The sequence below is a fragment of the Myripristis murdjan genome, chromosome 24 (genome assembly GCF_902150065.1).
Source record: "Myripristis murdjan chromosome 24, fMyrMur1.1, whole genome shotgun sequence".
Classification (NCBI taxonomy): domain Eukaryota; kingdom Metazoa; phylum Chordata; class Actinopteri; order Holocentriformes; family Holocentridae; genus Myripristis; species Myripristis murdjan.
This window is the reverse complement of record NC_044003.1, coordinates 7,449,980-7,462,708: the sequence shown is the minus strand read 5'-3', so window position 1 is coordinate 7,462,708 and position 12,729 is coordinate 7,449,980. Positions and strand designations below refer to the sequence as shown.

At 41.0% G+C, this 12,729-nt stretch overlaps 1 protein-coding gene across 1 annotated transcript in view; it reads left to right on the top strand.

Moving 5' to 3' along the window:
• The window catches only part of myo6a (myosin VIa), a 153,867-nt gene that overhangs the window by 79,364 nt on the left and 61,774 nt on the right, over positions 1-12,729 (top strand). Inside the window, exons 15-18 of the mRNA XM_030047151.1 lie at positions 904-976; positions 6,259-6,386; positions 7,162-7,257; positions 7,944-8,114. Coding sequence (XP_029903011.1) covers positions 904-976; positions 6,259-6,386; positions 7,162-7,257; positions 7,944-8,114 — 468 coding nt within the window. The remainder of the gene's footprint in view (positions 1-903; positions 977-6,258; positions 6,387-7,161; positions 7,258-7,943; positions 8,115-12,729) is intronic.

Below are 12,729 nucleotides of genomic sequence, written 5' to 3'. Positions count from 1 at the left end.
CAGGAGCGTTGTAGATACTCATTTAGACAGGAGAGAGAGGCGTCGGAAATGTCAGGATTGTGAAGGGTTTTATTTCAAAACACTACATCCTGAATCTGCTTCAGAAAGAGGATGCTGCTCACGCTCAAAAAAAACCCAGTTGATTACATCCTTGAAATATTGGTTAAGTCAAGATCTTACCTTAATGAACTAGAAGGCACTGCCGAGCACAGACCTCCGCCAACGCTCGGACGCTCTTGAACTCTGAAGCTGCAGCCTCCGTTTCAGTTCATGTTCACTCATTTTTAAGTTTTGATTTCTTTTTTTAACATAATTGCACATGGAGCCAACTTGAGAGACCTGGGTGTCCGACTTTCCTGCTGGAAACTGAATGAGGTGTGATATAACGACTTAAAAAAAAAAAAAAAGACAAATCAATTAAAAGCAGAAAAACAGATTTAAATATGCACCAAAATGCAATCAAATGATCCTTTCTGTCTACCAAATCTCTTTGTGATTTTTTTTTTGCCAACAGTCATGAGTAAAGTTATAACATTTTTCCATCTACGTTAGAGGAAGAACAGTTTTCAGCGAGCTTAACTCAAGTCAGAAGGATCCCTTTGTTTTTTTTTATTTTCCAAATGGTAGGTATATTATTTTGAAATGAAACTCCTCATTTACAGGCATGTCTGCTGCCCCAAACAACTGTTTGCAGCAGCCGACATGAAAGCCCTAACCTTTAGATGCTCATTTTTCACGGAAAACTAACAGCAGAAACGTCTAAGTGCCTTCTGTCGGCGAGCTGGAAGGCCCCGCAGGTTGAAGCTCCGAATCGTCCTCGTCCTCATTAGGACGGAGACGGATGCCGTTCAGGCTGTGAATGTCGTTACAGATTCTCATTAAAACATCTCGTTTGCATTCCAGGAGCAAGAGCTGTACCAGAGGGAGGGGCTTGGAGTCAACGAGGTTCACTATGTGGACAACCAGGACTGCATAGGTATCAAGCCATTTTTAAGATATCACTAATCAGCCGGCACTCGGGAATTTGCATTGATAGCGAAAGCAAGTAGAGTCGCTCGTCTGCCATGTGATGTCTGCTGTTGAGTTCAGAGCTTTTTTCTATCCTCTAATTGAACAATGACATCAGCCTCCCTGTTTATAAAATGCTTCAAGAAACCAAGGTATAAATGCATGGATAAACACACAAAGCTGTGTGTGCTCATTCTTCACTAATTATAGATTTGCAACCCAACAACACATTTTTAGGTTGTCTGTAAACTAACCATCCACATATCATTTTTTTTTTTTTTTATATGGAGTGATATCAGCTCTGTTGACTTTTGCATATTTAGCTGTCTGCACTGCACACAGACTATAAAGTAGTAAGAGATAATGCATTTTTAAAGGCAAATGGGCATAAAGAGAGGCTTGAAGCATCACCAGCCAATTAGCTATAGTATTCAAAATACACGCTATGACCAGAATGTGAGGGGGACGTTTGCCAGCTTTCTGCAGACTCTGAATAGCCGACATATTTACACTTGCAAGGATTTGTCACGACAGTAAAATTATGGAGTTGACAGAGGCCGCTCGTCTTTGGTTTGACCGCAGAGCCTCAGCGCTGTTTCATGGACGCAAAATAAGAAAAGATTAATAATGATCATGAGCATTGTAGGATTTTTATGCACTTTGTCCATGCAGGTGCTACAGTAATTATGCAACAGTTATTTGTAATGTCCAAAAAACGTATTGTCTCATGTGTAGAACCGGTAAAGAAAAGGGAATAATTGGCTTTCTTAAATTCCCTTCAGGGTAGCATTGTGCAAATGCACGATTTCTGCAGGACGCTTGTAAAAATGAAATATGTACATCACCAAAAAAAGACAAACAAAGGTTGCTAGGAGGTTTATGTAAGTGTAAGCAGATACAGTGGTTCATATAAGGTGATATTCCACAAAGAACATGTGAAGCCATCTCCAGGGGGCGACGTAGAGCGCTAAAGCTGGGCCAAACAAAGTAATATGAACAGCGGTCAGTGGGACTTTTCCACAAAATCAGCTTCCTAATTTCATCATACATTTATTTATTTATAGATAAACATTTCTCCATGCTTAAATGAATGAAATCTGGAATGAACTCTGGAACTGTTTACTATTCTCTTGTGAATTGGTGCAACTGCAGCTGACCTAATTTCCCCTCGGGGATCAATAAATTATTTCTGATTATGATTCTGATACTGATAAAGATTTTTTTTTTCCTACGGTTATGCAACCAGTCAACAGCACATAGCCTCAATGCTAGTGGAAATCTTCTGAAATTGCCATAATTTTACAACCGTCAATTCGTTATAAAGTCTTTGTTATCTATATCGGGTTATGTGACAGTGACAGTAATAATTCAGTTTCTGGTAAATATTTGGAATCAAATGTCGTGATCATTTCATAGCATTTAGCCCCACTGACTGCTCTGCTATTCTATTTAGTTTAACAAGCACTCAGCGCTGCCCCCAGTGTCCAAAAGATTGCACTGCACTTTTTTTGTCTGTCTCGTTCGGCTTTCTCTCTCTGTAGACTTTGGTGTAGACTTTACTGGTGTGTTTTACCTCTCTCCTTGTGTTATGAGACAAAATATACACATACTCTTCAGTCTCCGAGCCCTCAGTTTTACAGCTGATGCGGGCTTCCTCTTTGTAGTTTACCCTTTTTATTTTTTTGAGGAGGGGGGGGGGGCACACAAAGCAGAGAGAGTGGCCGGCGGCAGAGTGATGAAGCGTAAAAGCGTGCTAACCTCCCTCCAGTCTGAGATGTCTTCGTTGCTGCAGAACGAGGCAGGGAGATGGATGTGAGGTGAGCGGAGGTGAAGAAGGTTAAACGCTATTCGCTGATGTCCAGTTCTGTGAAATGGCATCGATATTAGACGCTCAGCAGCAGCAGAGTCAGCTGGAGCGCGGCCAGGGAAAGAGCAGCTCTCACTGTTCACGATGTAGCTGCAGCCGTTCATTTCAAAGTGTAGATCAGGGAAACGTATTTGTCTGGATTCCCATTAGCAGTTGCTGAAGCAGCAGCCACTCTTGACCCATGCAGATAAAAAAAAACAGAAGAAAAAAGAAAAGCATGCACACATAAAGTAGCCAATAAACAGCATACAGACTTAATTTCGATGCTTTACTGTGAACAAGACAAAATTAAAAATTATTATTATTACTCAAAAACAAATTTTATGTATGTTTTTCCACTCATTTCTGTGGTTTAGCTGCCTGACACTAACAGCATCTGGCACCAAGGTGGCAAGTTTGTTTTTTGAAGCATTTTGAAATACCGTGTCACTCATTCATTCATTCATTCATTCATTCATCTACTCACTCACTCACTCATGCATTTGTTCACTCATACCTAGATTGATTCATTCCTTCACTCACGTAGTCATCCACTTATTTGTAGTCATTTAATTAATCATTAATTGGTGAACTCTTTCATTCATTCACCTATTTATTCATTCATTCAGTCACTCTAGGTGCTGCTCTTCTCAATCAGTACCACTGTTTTGTTCGCTCATTCATTCATTCATATACTTATTTAATCACTCATTCATTTGTGACTGCAGTCATTCATTATTCAGTATTCATTCATTCAAGTGCTTCCACCAGTGTCTGTATTTCTTTCTTTCTTTCTTTCTTTCATTCTTTCTTTCTGTCAGATCCCTCCAGGTCACAGTATAAAAAGACATACAGTTCATTCAGTCATTCTGGCTCATAGATGGTCTTTTTCAGTAAACAACATTTTGTTCCATTCATTCCTTCATTTGTGTATTCATTCGGGTCCCCCCAGTTCACAGATAATGAGTCCTTTTGCAGCGAATCCCATTGTTTCTCTCCTGTTTGTGTGCATATTGTTTCCTCTGCCAGAGAGCATTTGGTGGGGGTGGTGGGATGGAGGTGGAGGGGGGGCTCCCCTGGGGTTCGCAGAAGAAAAGCCGGCTGGTAGGCAAAGCTAATTCCATTCTGCTCAGGACAGGATTGGCCCCGCTAACTCAGAACGAGTGGGCACCCAAATAGGCGTCTGACAACTTTTGTGATTGCGCGTCAAACCGTCTCTTTCACCGGTTTTATGTACGTGTCAATCCACATCAGGAAGCGTTAACTCACAGAAAGACGCGGCTCTCCTGCCTGTTGTGAAAAAGATTAAGTAATCGCATCTCGCGTCATCCTCAGCCCATACCGAATCATCTCCCACCACTTCCTACCGGACTCAGATCTGCTCCCGGCTGTTGTGTTTGCAGTGTTTCCTTTTGTAGCGCCTCTCTCGCAGGACTGCTGTCAGGTCGGGGCGACGCTGACCCTCGCGCTCCTTACTCGTGTCCGCTTGTGGTGTTGGTGATGTAGAAATCGAAGCTCACTGCACTCTTGCACTCACAGGGTGGTTGAGCCTTTCCCAGATTTTTAAGTGACTCAGCCTGTGCAGATTGTGTTGATAAAATAAACAGATTCTTTCAAAGTCACCTCTCAAAACAGACTCGCTCTTGTGTCAGCGTACTCCACAGTGTTGATGGTGCTCCAGAGCTGCTCTGTGGTTATTTTGGCCCCGTTGGCAGGCAGGACCTGTGGGTGACCGTGTCAGACTGTCCATTCAACTCTTCACTTCAAGGGGAATATGTTGAAATCCACTGAGCGGATTGCTTTGAAATCTGGCGGGCACGGTCACGCTCCCCAGTGGATGAACCCTCTCACTTTTTGGTAACCTCATGACCTTTCGTCTAACACCACCACCATGCCAAAATGTTAATACACAAGATATCAGGGTGATAGAACAGATTTCAACACATATAGATCTATGCAATATTGTATGCTGTATGCTCTGATGAGGGTGGTTGTACCTCCTGACTAGGGCAAAAAAAAAAAAAAAAAATGGTTGGAAAAAAACCTATTTAAAGAGGTATAATACAGCACTGTCAGTGTTTGAAACAGCAGCCTGCTACTGATGATGTTTTTTTTGGCTCTGTGTTTGCTTACTTTTTCATTCCGACATTTCATTTCGATCCGAGAACCACTGGGGCAGACCAAAACCTTAACAATACAATTAATATTGCATAGATCTTAATGTGAGGAAATCTGTTTGGGCTTTTATTGAGCTTTTATTTTTTTTCCAGCACTTTAACAAAGAATTAGGCGGCTGGAGCTGTGGTCATCCTGCAGCAGGCACACTCCCCGAGACAAGAGACCTCCTGATTGTGGCCTTTCCTCTAGCGCCACCATTAGGCTAAACATTTGACTTGTTCACAGCATATCTCTAGCAGTAATGGGCAGACTGCTAAGTAATTTGCTGAGAGTAGATAGATAGATAGATAGATAGATACTTTATTCATCTCGAAGGAAATTCACAGTTTTCAGCAGTATCCACAGAGTACAAGATTAAGTAAATCAAAAATAAAGAATAAGTAAATCAAAAATAAAGAATAAAAGATGACCCTTGAGATCTAAAGATCTAAGTACCCAATGTGCAAAAAAACAATGTGCAAAAAACCAATAAAACCAGTGTGCATCGATGTATACAATGTGCATAGATGAGGGCAATGTGCAAATTTACAGTATAAACTCATGCTTCCCGGTGAGTGAACCCTTTCAGTTTTGGTGCCATCTTTTCTTGAGCGCCACCCTTCAGGCAAAATGTCAAATCTGACATATCAAAAACTGTCAGACAGATTGCCATGAAATTCAGAGAGCACGTTTATGCTACCCAGAGGATGAACCTTGTCAGTGTTGGTGACCTCATGACCTTTTCTGTAGCGCCACCCTCAGGCCAAAATGTACAAACCCCGTCCTCCCACCACTTGCATTCCCTCACCAAGCACCGAGCCAGCAGGGCACCAGCGGCCAAAGGCCCACGCTCTGTTTTATTCGCTTTTCATGGTCTTTCCTTTTACTCTCCTGCCAGTGCTGCACTATGTAACATCAAAAAAAAGCACTACACATATCAAAATTAGTAGTATTAGTCATTAATAAGGTGACATAATCCCCACTCCTCCACCACCCACCGCTGAGTCAGTTCAGGTCAAGGAGAAACCGGTCCGATCTCCGCGCCTCTTTCCCGTTTGATTAAACTTCAGTTCAGATTTTCAATCGCTAGCATCACCCTCGCTTCATTTAACTGAGGGATGTGTTACCCAGCGGCCCCGGGTGATCAAAAGCATGTTCCATAATGACAGTGAAGTGTAACTTCTAACACGTCCTTTCTCTTTCTCTCACTCTCTCCCTCTCTCTCTCTCTCTCTCTCGCTCTCTCAGATCTGGTGGAGGCCAAGGTGATTGGCATCCTGGACATCCTGGACGAAGAGAACCGTCTACCTCAACCCAGCGACCAGCACTTTACCGACACTGTACACAACAAACACAAGGAGCACTTCCGCCTGACTGTGAGTGACTTTGAAGTGACAGACAAAAGTTCATCCGAAGTTTAGAGGACAAGATAAGAGATGAATAGAGAGAGACAGAGGCTAAATAGAAAGTTTATAGTTATTAACTATCGTGGATGAAGTGACCTGTAAAGCTCAACTCGTGAGACACATTGCTGTGCCTTTGAAGAGACAGGGAGGATGTTGCTCTGACGTTTTTAAATATAAGTATATGACTGTTACAGTGTGTCCTTCTTTGTGCTTGATTATTAATTTCACATACGGGCAATAGGAAAAGTATTGGGCCACAGGGCTGAGATTCTGCTTGTTTGCTGGTGACTCAGCGGCGTAATATAAGCCATATTGCATTGTTCAGTCACCGGCAAACAAGTCACCTTTTGATTTTGTGTGTTTATTGACCACGATGCCAAAAATGACCAAGGTCAGCTCATTGTTGCAGTACTTTGCCGGTGACTTCAGGTTCCTATGCAGGTGCAAGAACTTCTCAAATGCATGGATAATTAATGTGATATATTTAGGATCTTATATTCAGGAATTAGCCCCAAAAGATTGGGTTAGTATAGAAGAAATGCTGTTGTTTAGTGTGTTGAGGACCCAGAGTGAGTTCATATTATGTGATGTTTGTTGCTGTAAAATGAAATGGTCTAGTTTTCAAACTCCCCAGCCTCTATCAACATAAATCAGTCTTAATGCTGACCATAATCTTTCAATGCCAGTTAATAATTTCAGGATTGAGAGCAATCATCAGTCTTTAAATGGTGTATGTGTCCCTCAGGTACCCAGGAAGTCTAAGCTGGCTGTCCACAGGAACGTGAGGGATGATGAAGGATTTATTATCAGACACTTCGCAGGAGCCGTGTGTTACGAGACGGTACGTTCAGGGAACACAGCTCCGCCAGCGTTCCTAAAGCTGTGAACCAGCGTCGGACTCATTTTAGAGGCTTTGATTTTTATCATCCTTCACTGCTAACTGCCATTTAAAGAAGAAAATCCTTGAAATTAATGTCACTTGAAATTGATATGTCTCCTCTGTTGTTCACTTGGGCTATTTAAAAAAAAAAAAAAAAAAGTAGTAAGCCTGGCTATATAACATAAAATTCACCATCTGCATTTCAGAGTAGATTTTATTTGAATTTACTTGAGAAATTTATGGAAGATTACTCTGAGTAGAATAAAGGAAAAATATCATAACAGTACAGGGTTCTTATACAGTTTGGGAATGTCTGGAAATATATGTGAAATTAATTTCCAGGTTTGGATAACTTCAATTTTTTTTTTAGATTTAGGGTATTGTCCTTCAGTGCATGTGATCACTGTTTCTGTGGTTTCTTAACTTTTGATTTGAACCAAAGTTTTCAAATCAGACAAAATTGTGATCTGGAAAAACAGCAGAATTTTGAAATCGGAACTGAAATCGCAGCGTGAAATCTACAAGTGCCAATCTGAGGCTGAAACCCGAGAGGCATTCTACGATTATTATGATAGGCCCTCAGCTAAGAAATGACTGTCAACCACACCACAGCAGAGCACATCAACATGGAAAATCTCCCTTTTCAGATCAAGTTTGTGGAGAAGAACAACGACGCTCTGCACATGTCTCTGGAGTGCCTGGTTAGCGAGTCCAAGGACCGCTTCGTCCGGGAACTCTTCGAAAACTCCAACAACAGCAAGGACGTCAAGCAGAAGGCTGGCAAGCTGAGCTTCATCAGCGTCGGCAATAAATTCAAGGTGAGTAGCCAAGTGAAATAAGTAAGATTTTTGGAACTCGCTTTCACTTTTTCTCACTTTTTTTTTTTTTTTTTTTACATTGACTTTGGTCAGATTGTTTTGTCGGTGTAGCCCTAACAAGGCTATGGTACTATGTATTGGATTTTACCATCAATTAATTTTGACCACATTTTTTGCAATACCTTACTATAATTAATTAATCTTCAACAAATGAGACCAAGAAGATTGTAAGCTTCCACTGGGATCAACACCACATTTTTCGTAGTCCACAACTGGCTCGGATTTGGAGGGAAATCTGCTGTGTTGCTTTACTGCACAAAACAGAAAGAGGGCGCTGTTCTTCCAGAGAAAATGGAGCTAAAGCTGTCAGAGTTTGTGGCAGCTCCTGGCAGCCGGTGAACGGAAGGAAAGACGGATGGAAAATGATTTGCATCATCCTCTCCATCCTCTTTAACCTCCTCAGTAAAGCCAAAAAGCAAACCAGTGACCAAAGAAGCAAAAGATCCTTAATACGACCAAAACACCTCTGGCGTGAGACGGAGGTTGCAAACTGTGTGGACCTTTGTCTCATTACAGTTATTATATTAAGGTATCACAAATAATTTCACAGTGATATATTGGTGCATAGGACATTCGGTTGTCCACTAGAAACTCAAGGGCCAATTTGTCTCGGCTCATTTATCAAACGATTTCAGCAACTGAAACCAGTGGAGCGAAGAATCCGCTTTGACACCCCTGCTTCGTCAGGTTCGCTCAACAGGCGCTCATCCCATTGTTTTCTACATATTGAAATGACTGTGTAATAAGTGAATTTAAGAAAAAGCAGTCTTCTTAGCATGCGGCAAATCTTAGCTCCAGTGGACTGCCATATGCTCTCCTGTATTTTCCCGGCACATCGAAGAAGCCCACGCTGTGCAAAACTCACTTCTTCACTACTTTGCAATGATATCTTGGTGTTTAAAACTGCTTCGCACAGCAATAAGGCACAATTTGGCTTTTTTTACCGATTTATCTTTGATGGATTCTAGTCCTCACATTGGAATGAAGCTTTCAACACTTCTTATTCCAGGATTTTAGAGTGATTTCTTTTTTCTTTTCTTTTTTTTTTGAGTGTGGGACACCAATATCACCGTGCATGCATTCGATTTCAACTCATTGGTATGCAAAGAAAAGTAAAACGTCCTCTGTCCATCACAGTGCTGGCTAGAAATGCAGAAGCTATACTTATCAGTAACTTTTCTCTGTCATTTCATTGAATTTTGTGGTTAAAAATAAGGAAAAGAGAGTGCGGTCCCTTTGTTTTCAGCCGTAACAACAGAGGGAAAGTTTCTACTCTTTTGTACTGTGACTCACCCAGCTTCACCCAGCATCATCTCACCTTGATATGCGCACTAATGCGTCACCTAACCAAAGGCAAGGTGAGCCAGACACCACAGCGGTTTAACCCACTCAATCATGTCTTCTAAAAAAAAAAAAAAAAAAAAAAAAACATAACCCTGGGGAAATGGTATTCATGTTTGTTATCACAGTCCGTGTGAGATAGCAGCGCAGTGTACAGGCCGAGGGGAAATATTTCACAGAATCCATAGAAACATCTTTGATGTACAAGTAGTTTGGCCTCTCATGCGTGTGGGGACATGATTTTTATGCACATTGCGTCCCAGAGCCGAGCAGAAAGCATACAGATGCATCAATCATTGCAGCTGTAGACACACTGGAGAGGCAGCAGATTTTACACCCACTGCTGGTGATTTTTTTTTTTTTTTAAGCACAAGTTACTTTAAGAATTTCGTTGAAAGAGGCGATATCATCTTATCTGCTGGGTTTTGTTTGTTTGTTGTGACGAAATTTGGCTTTACACTCATCCTCTGTTTTAGCACATTTTTAAAACGTAATCTCTTAATCTCAGAAAAATGCTCAGGATGGTGCTCCAATCAGCGTTTCCTGTTCATTCTCAGTGAAGATGGTGGACATTGTGGCTCCTTAAAGGACCATAAAACTGTAGACAAAGAGAGGCACTGCTCTTATTCACAGTAGAAAAATACAATTATTATTTTATTGTAGGCTACATATTAAAAAACACATTGACGTTTCGGCCCATGTGTTCAGCAGAGGCTTCATTATATGGATTAACTAGGCGCTGGTTAACACATGGGTCAAACATCATTTCATCATGTGTTTTAAAATGTGGCCTATAATAAAATGAAATTAACCCATTTTTTTGCAGCCACTACGATATGAAAATAAACTTTCATCACACCGGTATTCCATCACCGTGATAAAATAGTCCACAGTAATAGTGCATTACACAGCCAGTTATCAATTCTTTGGTTTATGAATGGCGACGACTTAATTAGCCACAGAAGGAGAATATTATGAGGAGGGTGTTTGCACCAAAAATTGAGACAAGAGATGCAGCGTATTCGAAAACTGAAATTTAGTGGTGCTCTCCTTTACATGATTTATGTATTTATGTTTTGCACCGTGGAAACATTTTGCATGACAGAAGCCCAGCGCCAGCTCCAGTGTGGCTTCTCAGCATTGCCTTAGATAGTGAGCAGATTGAGTTCATGTTACCTGTGATCTCTGTTACCTGCAGGGATCTTGGAAAGCCACCTCATTCCGTTGTTTCTCCTCCTCGCTCGCTTCGTGTTTCCTCCCTGCGTCCAAACTGTGATTAAGGTCCAGAGGTGTTGAGAGAAAGCCAAACAGACTGGAATTAAGGTTCGGGTGGGCACAAGCCACCAATGTTAGCAGACAACCGAGCACGTCGCCGTTATGCTAATAACTGCTGGCCGCCACGCGATGCCTCCTCCACAATCTGCTGCTTTACGATCCCTGGGTGTACGGCTCTCCCATACGCCTGTCGTTTGTTCCTTAATCGACCTAATTAGTATACATTTACATTGTGCAGATGTTCTTCATGTCCACGGAAACTTAGAACGAGTGCAACAGTAGAATAAGTTTAAATTATTCATCACCGGCACTACAAGCAAACTAATTATGAGGACACCAAGGGTCGAAACAATAGAAAAAAAACACTCCAGCTTCCTTGGAATATTAATGGATCATCAATAATGAAGGAGTACAAGAAATGGGAACATAAGAGCCGAGCGAATATTTGAGACAGTTTTTGTAAGATAGTTTGTTTACTTATGCTTATGGTTTTGTGCAGTTTATGATGCCTAGATAAACACAGCCATTTTAAGATATTGAGAGCACGTTTCAAAGGATTAAATATGTGCAGAAATATCGGGCTCACGCCTTGACGCTGAATAGATCTCACCTTATCTTATAATAATGCAGATCCTACAAATTTATAAAGACTTAGCCTTGCAAAACCTTATCAGAAGCCCCGCCTAACTGGTACATCAGGTAGGTTAAAACAGTTTCAAAGAATTATTACTTTCTGGTCTGGAATAATTTGCAATGAGGGCAAAGAAGGTTATTGCCAATGCACAGCAAATTTCTACATACATTCCTTTGTAAAAACCTGTCAGACTGTTTTTCAAAGTAATACTAATGGCAGCAGAGTGACTTCTTTAGTCCACCTGAGCAGCGTCTTCAGCTGCACACCGCGTGAAGGTCGACGCTCTCAGATTAATTGTTCCCACACTTTCAAGACTGTAATACTAACCCATTGAAATTCTGGCACCGTGAGTGTAAGGCTTATTATTTATTGGCCACTATGTTCGCCTTTTGGCAGAAGCTACCTGGTGTGCCTGCTGCCAGAGAAGATATAAATCGTATTATAGATCAAAAGATTTCGAACCTCAGCTTAATCATGCATGTGTTTGGCTTTCTGCGTGATTACCCCTGCGAGCTCCTGTGTTCCTAGATGTTTATTTGAAAGATATGAAACCAAAGCTGGCAGAGTATTACAGTGGTGCTCAGAGGAAAGGCCACTGACGTGACCGCACTGCATGGCAGTGAGAGTGCAGCAGCCAAGGCACTGTACATGTAAATGTTGTCAATGTCAGTTAAACAGTTCACATGTCAAATACTTACAATTTGTCAGTGGCCATTTTAGATTCTGAAAATGATTAAATTCTGAAACTAAAAACAACTAAAGAACAAAAACAAAGTGTGCGCCATGATCTGACATGGACGCATTGAAAGTGAATTTGGTGGATTTTTGGGATGTTGGTTTCCTTTTAAACACCTTAGGACACATTAAAATACTGGGTAACACTTTCCAATAAGAGTACAACAATTAACGTTAGTTAATGCCGTAATAAACATTAAGTAACAGGTAATAAACATTAAGTAACAGTTAACTAACCGTTAACTAATGTGTCTAAGAATCATGTACTAATGCTGTTCATGCTAAGGTATTAATTTATATGTTATTTAAGGGTTATTGTAGATATTATTAACATTAGTAAATGCCATAATAATCATTAACTAACAGTTAATTAACCATTACTGCATTAACTAACGTAAACTAACGTTAATTGTTGTACTCTTATTGTAAAGTGTTACCAAATACTGTTGTATTACTGCAGTTTGTACTACTTTGTGGCAACCCTATGAGCTTCTCTCTGGCGCCACCAGCAGGCTTAGTTGCAGATCTGTCTTCGAAATAACATGCTCGATTATTATCTCCAAAACAGCA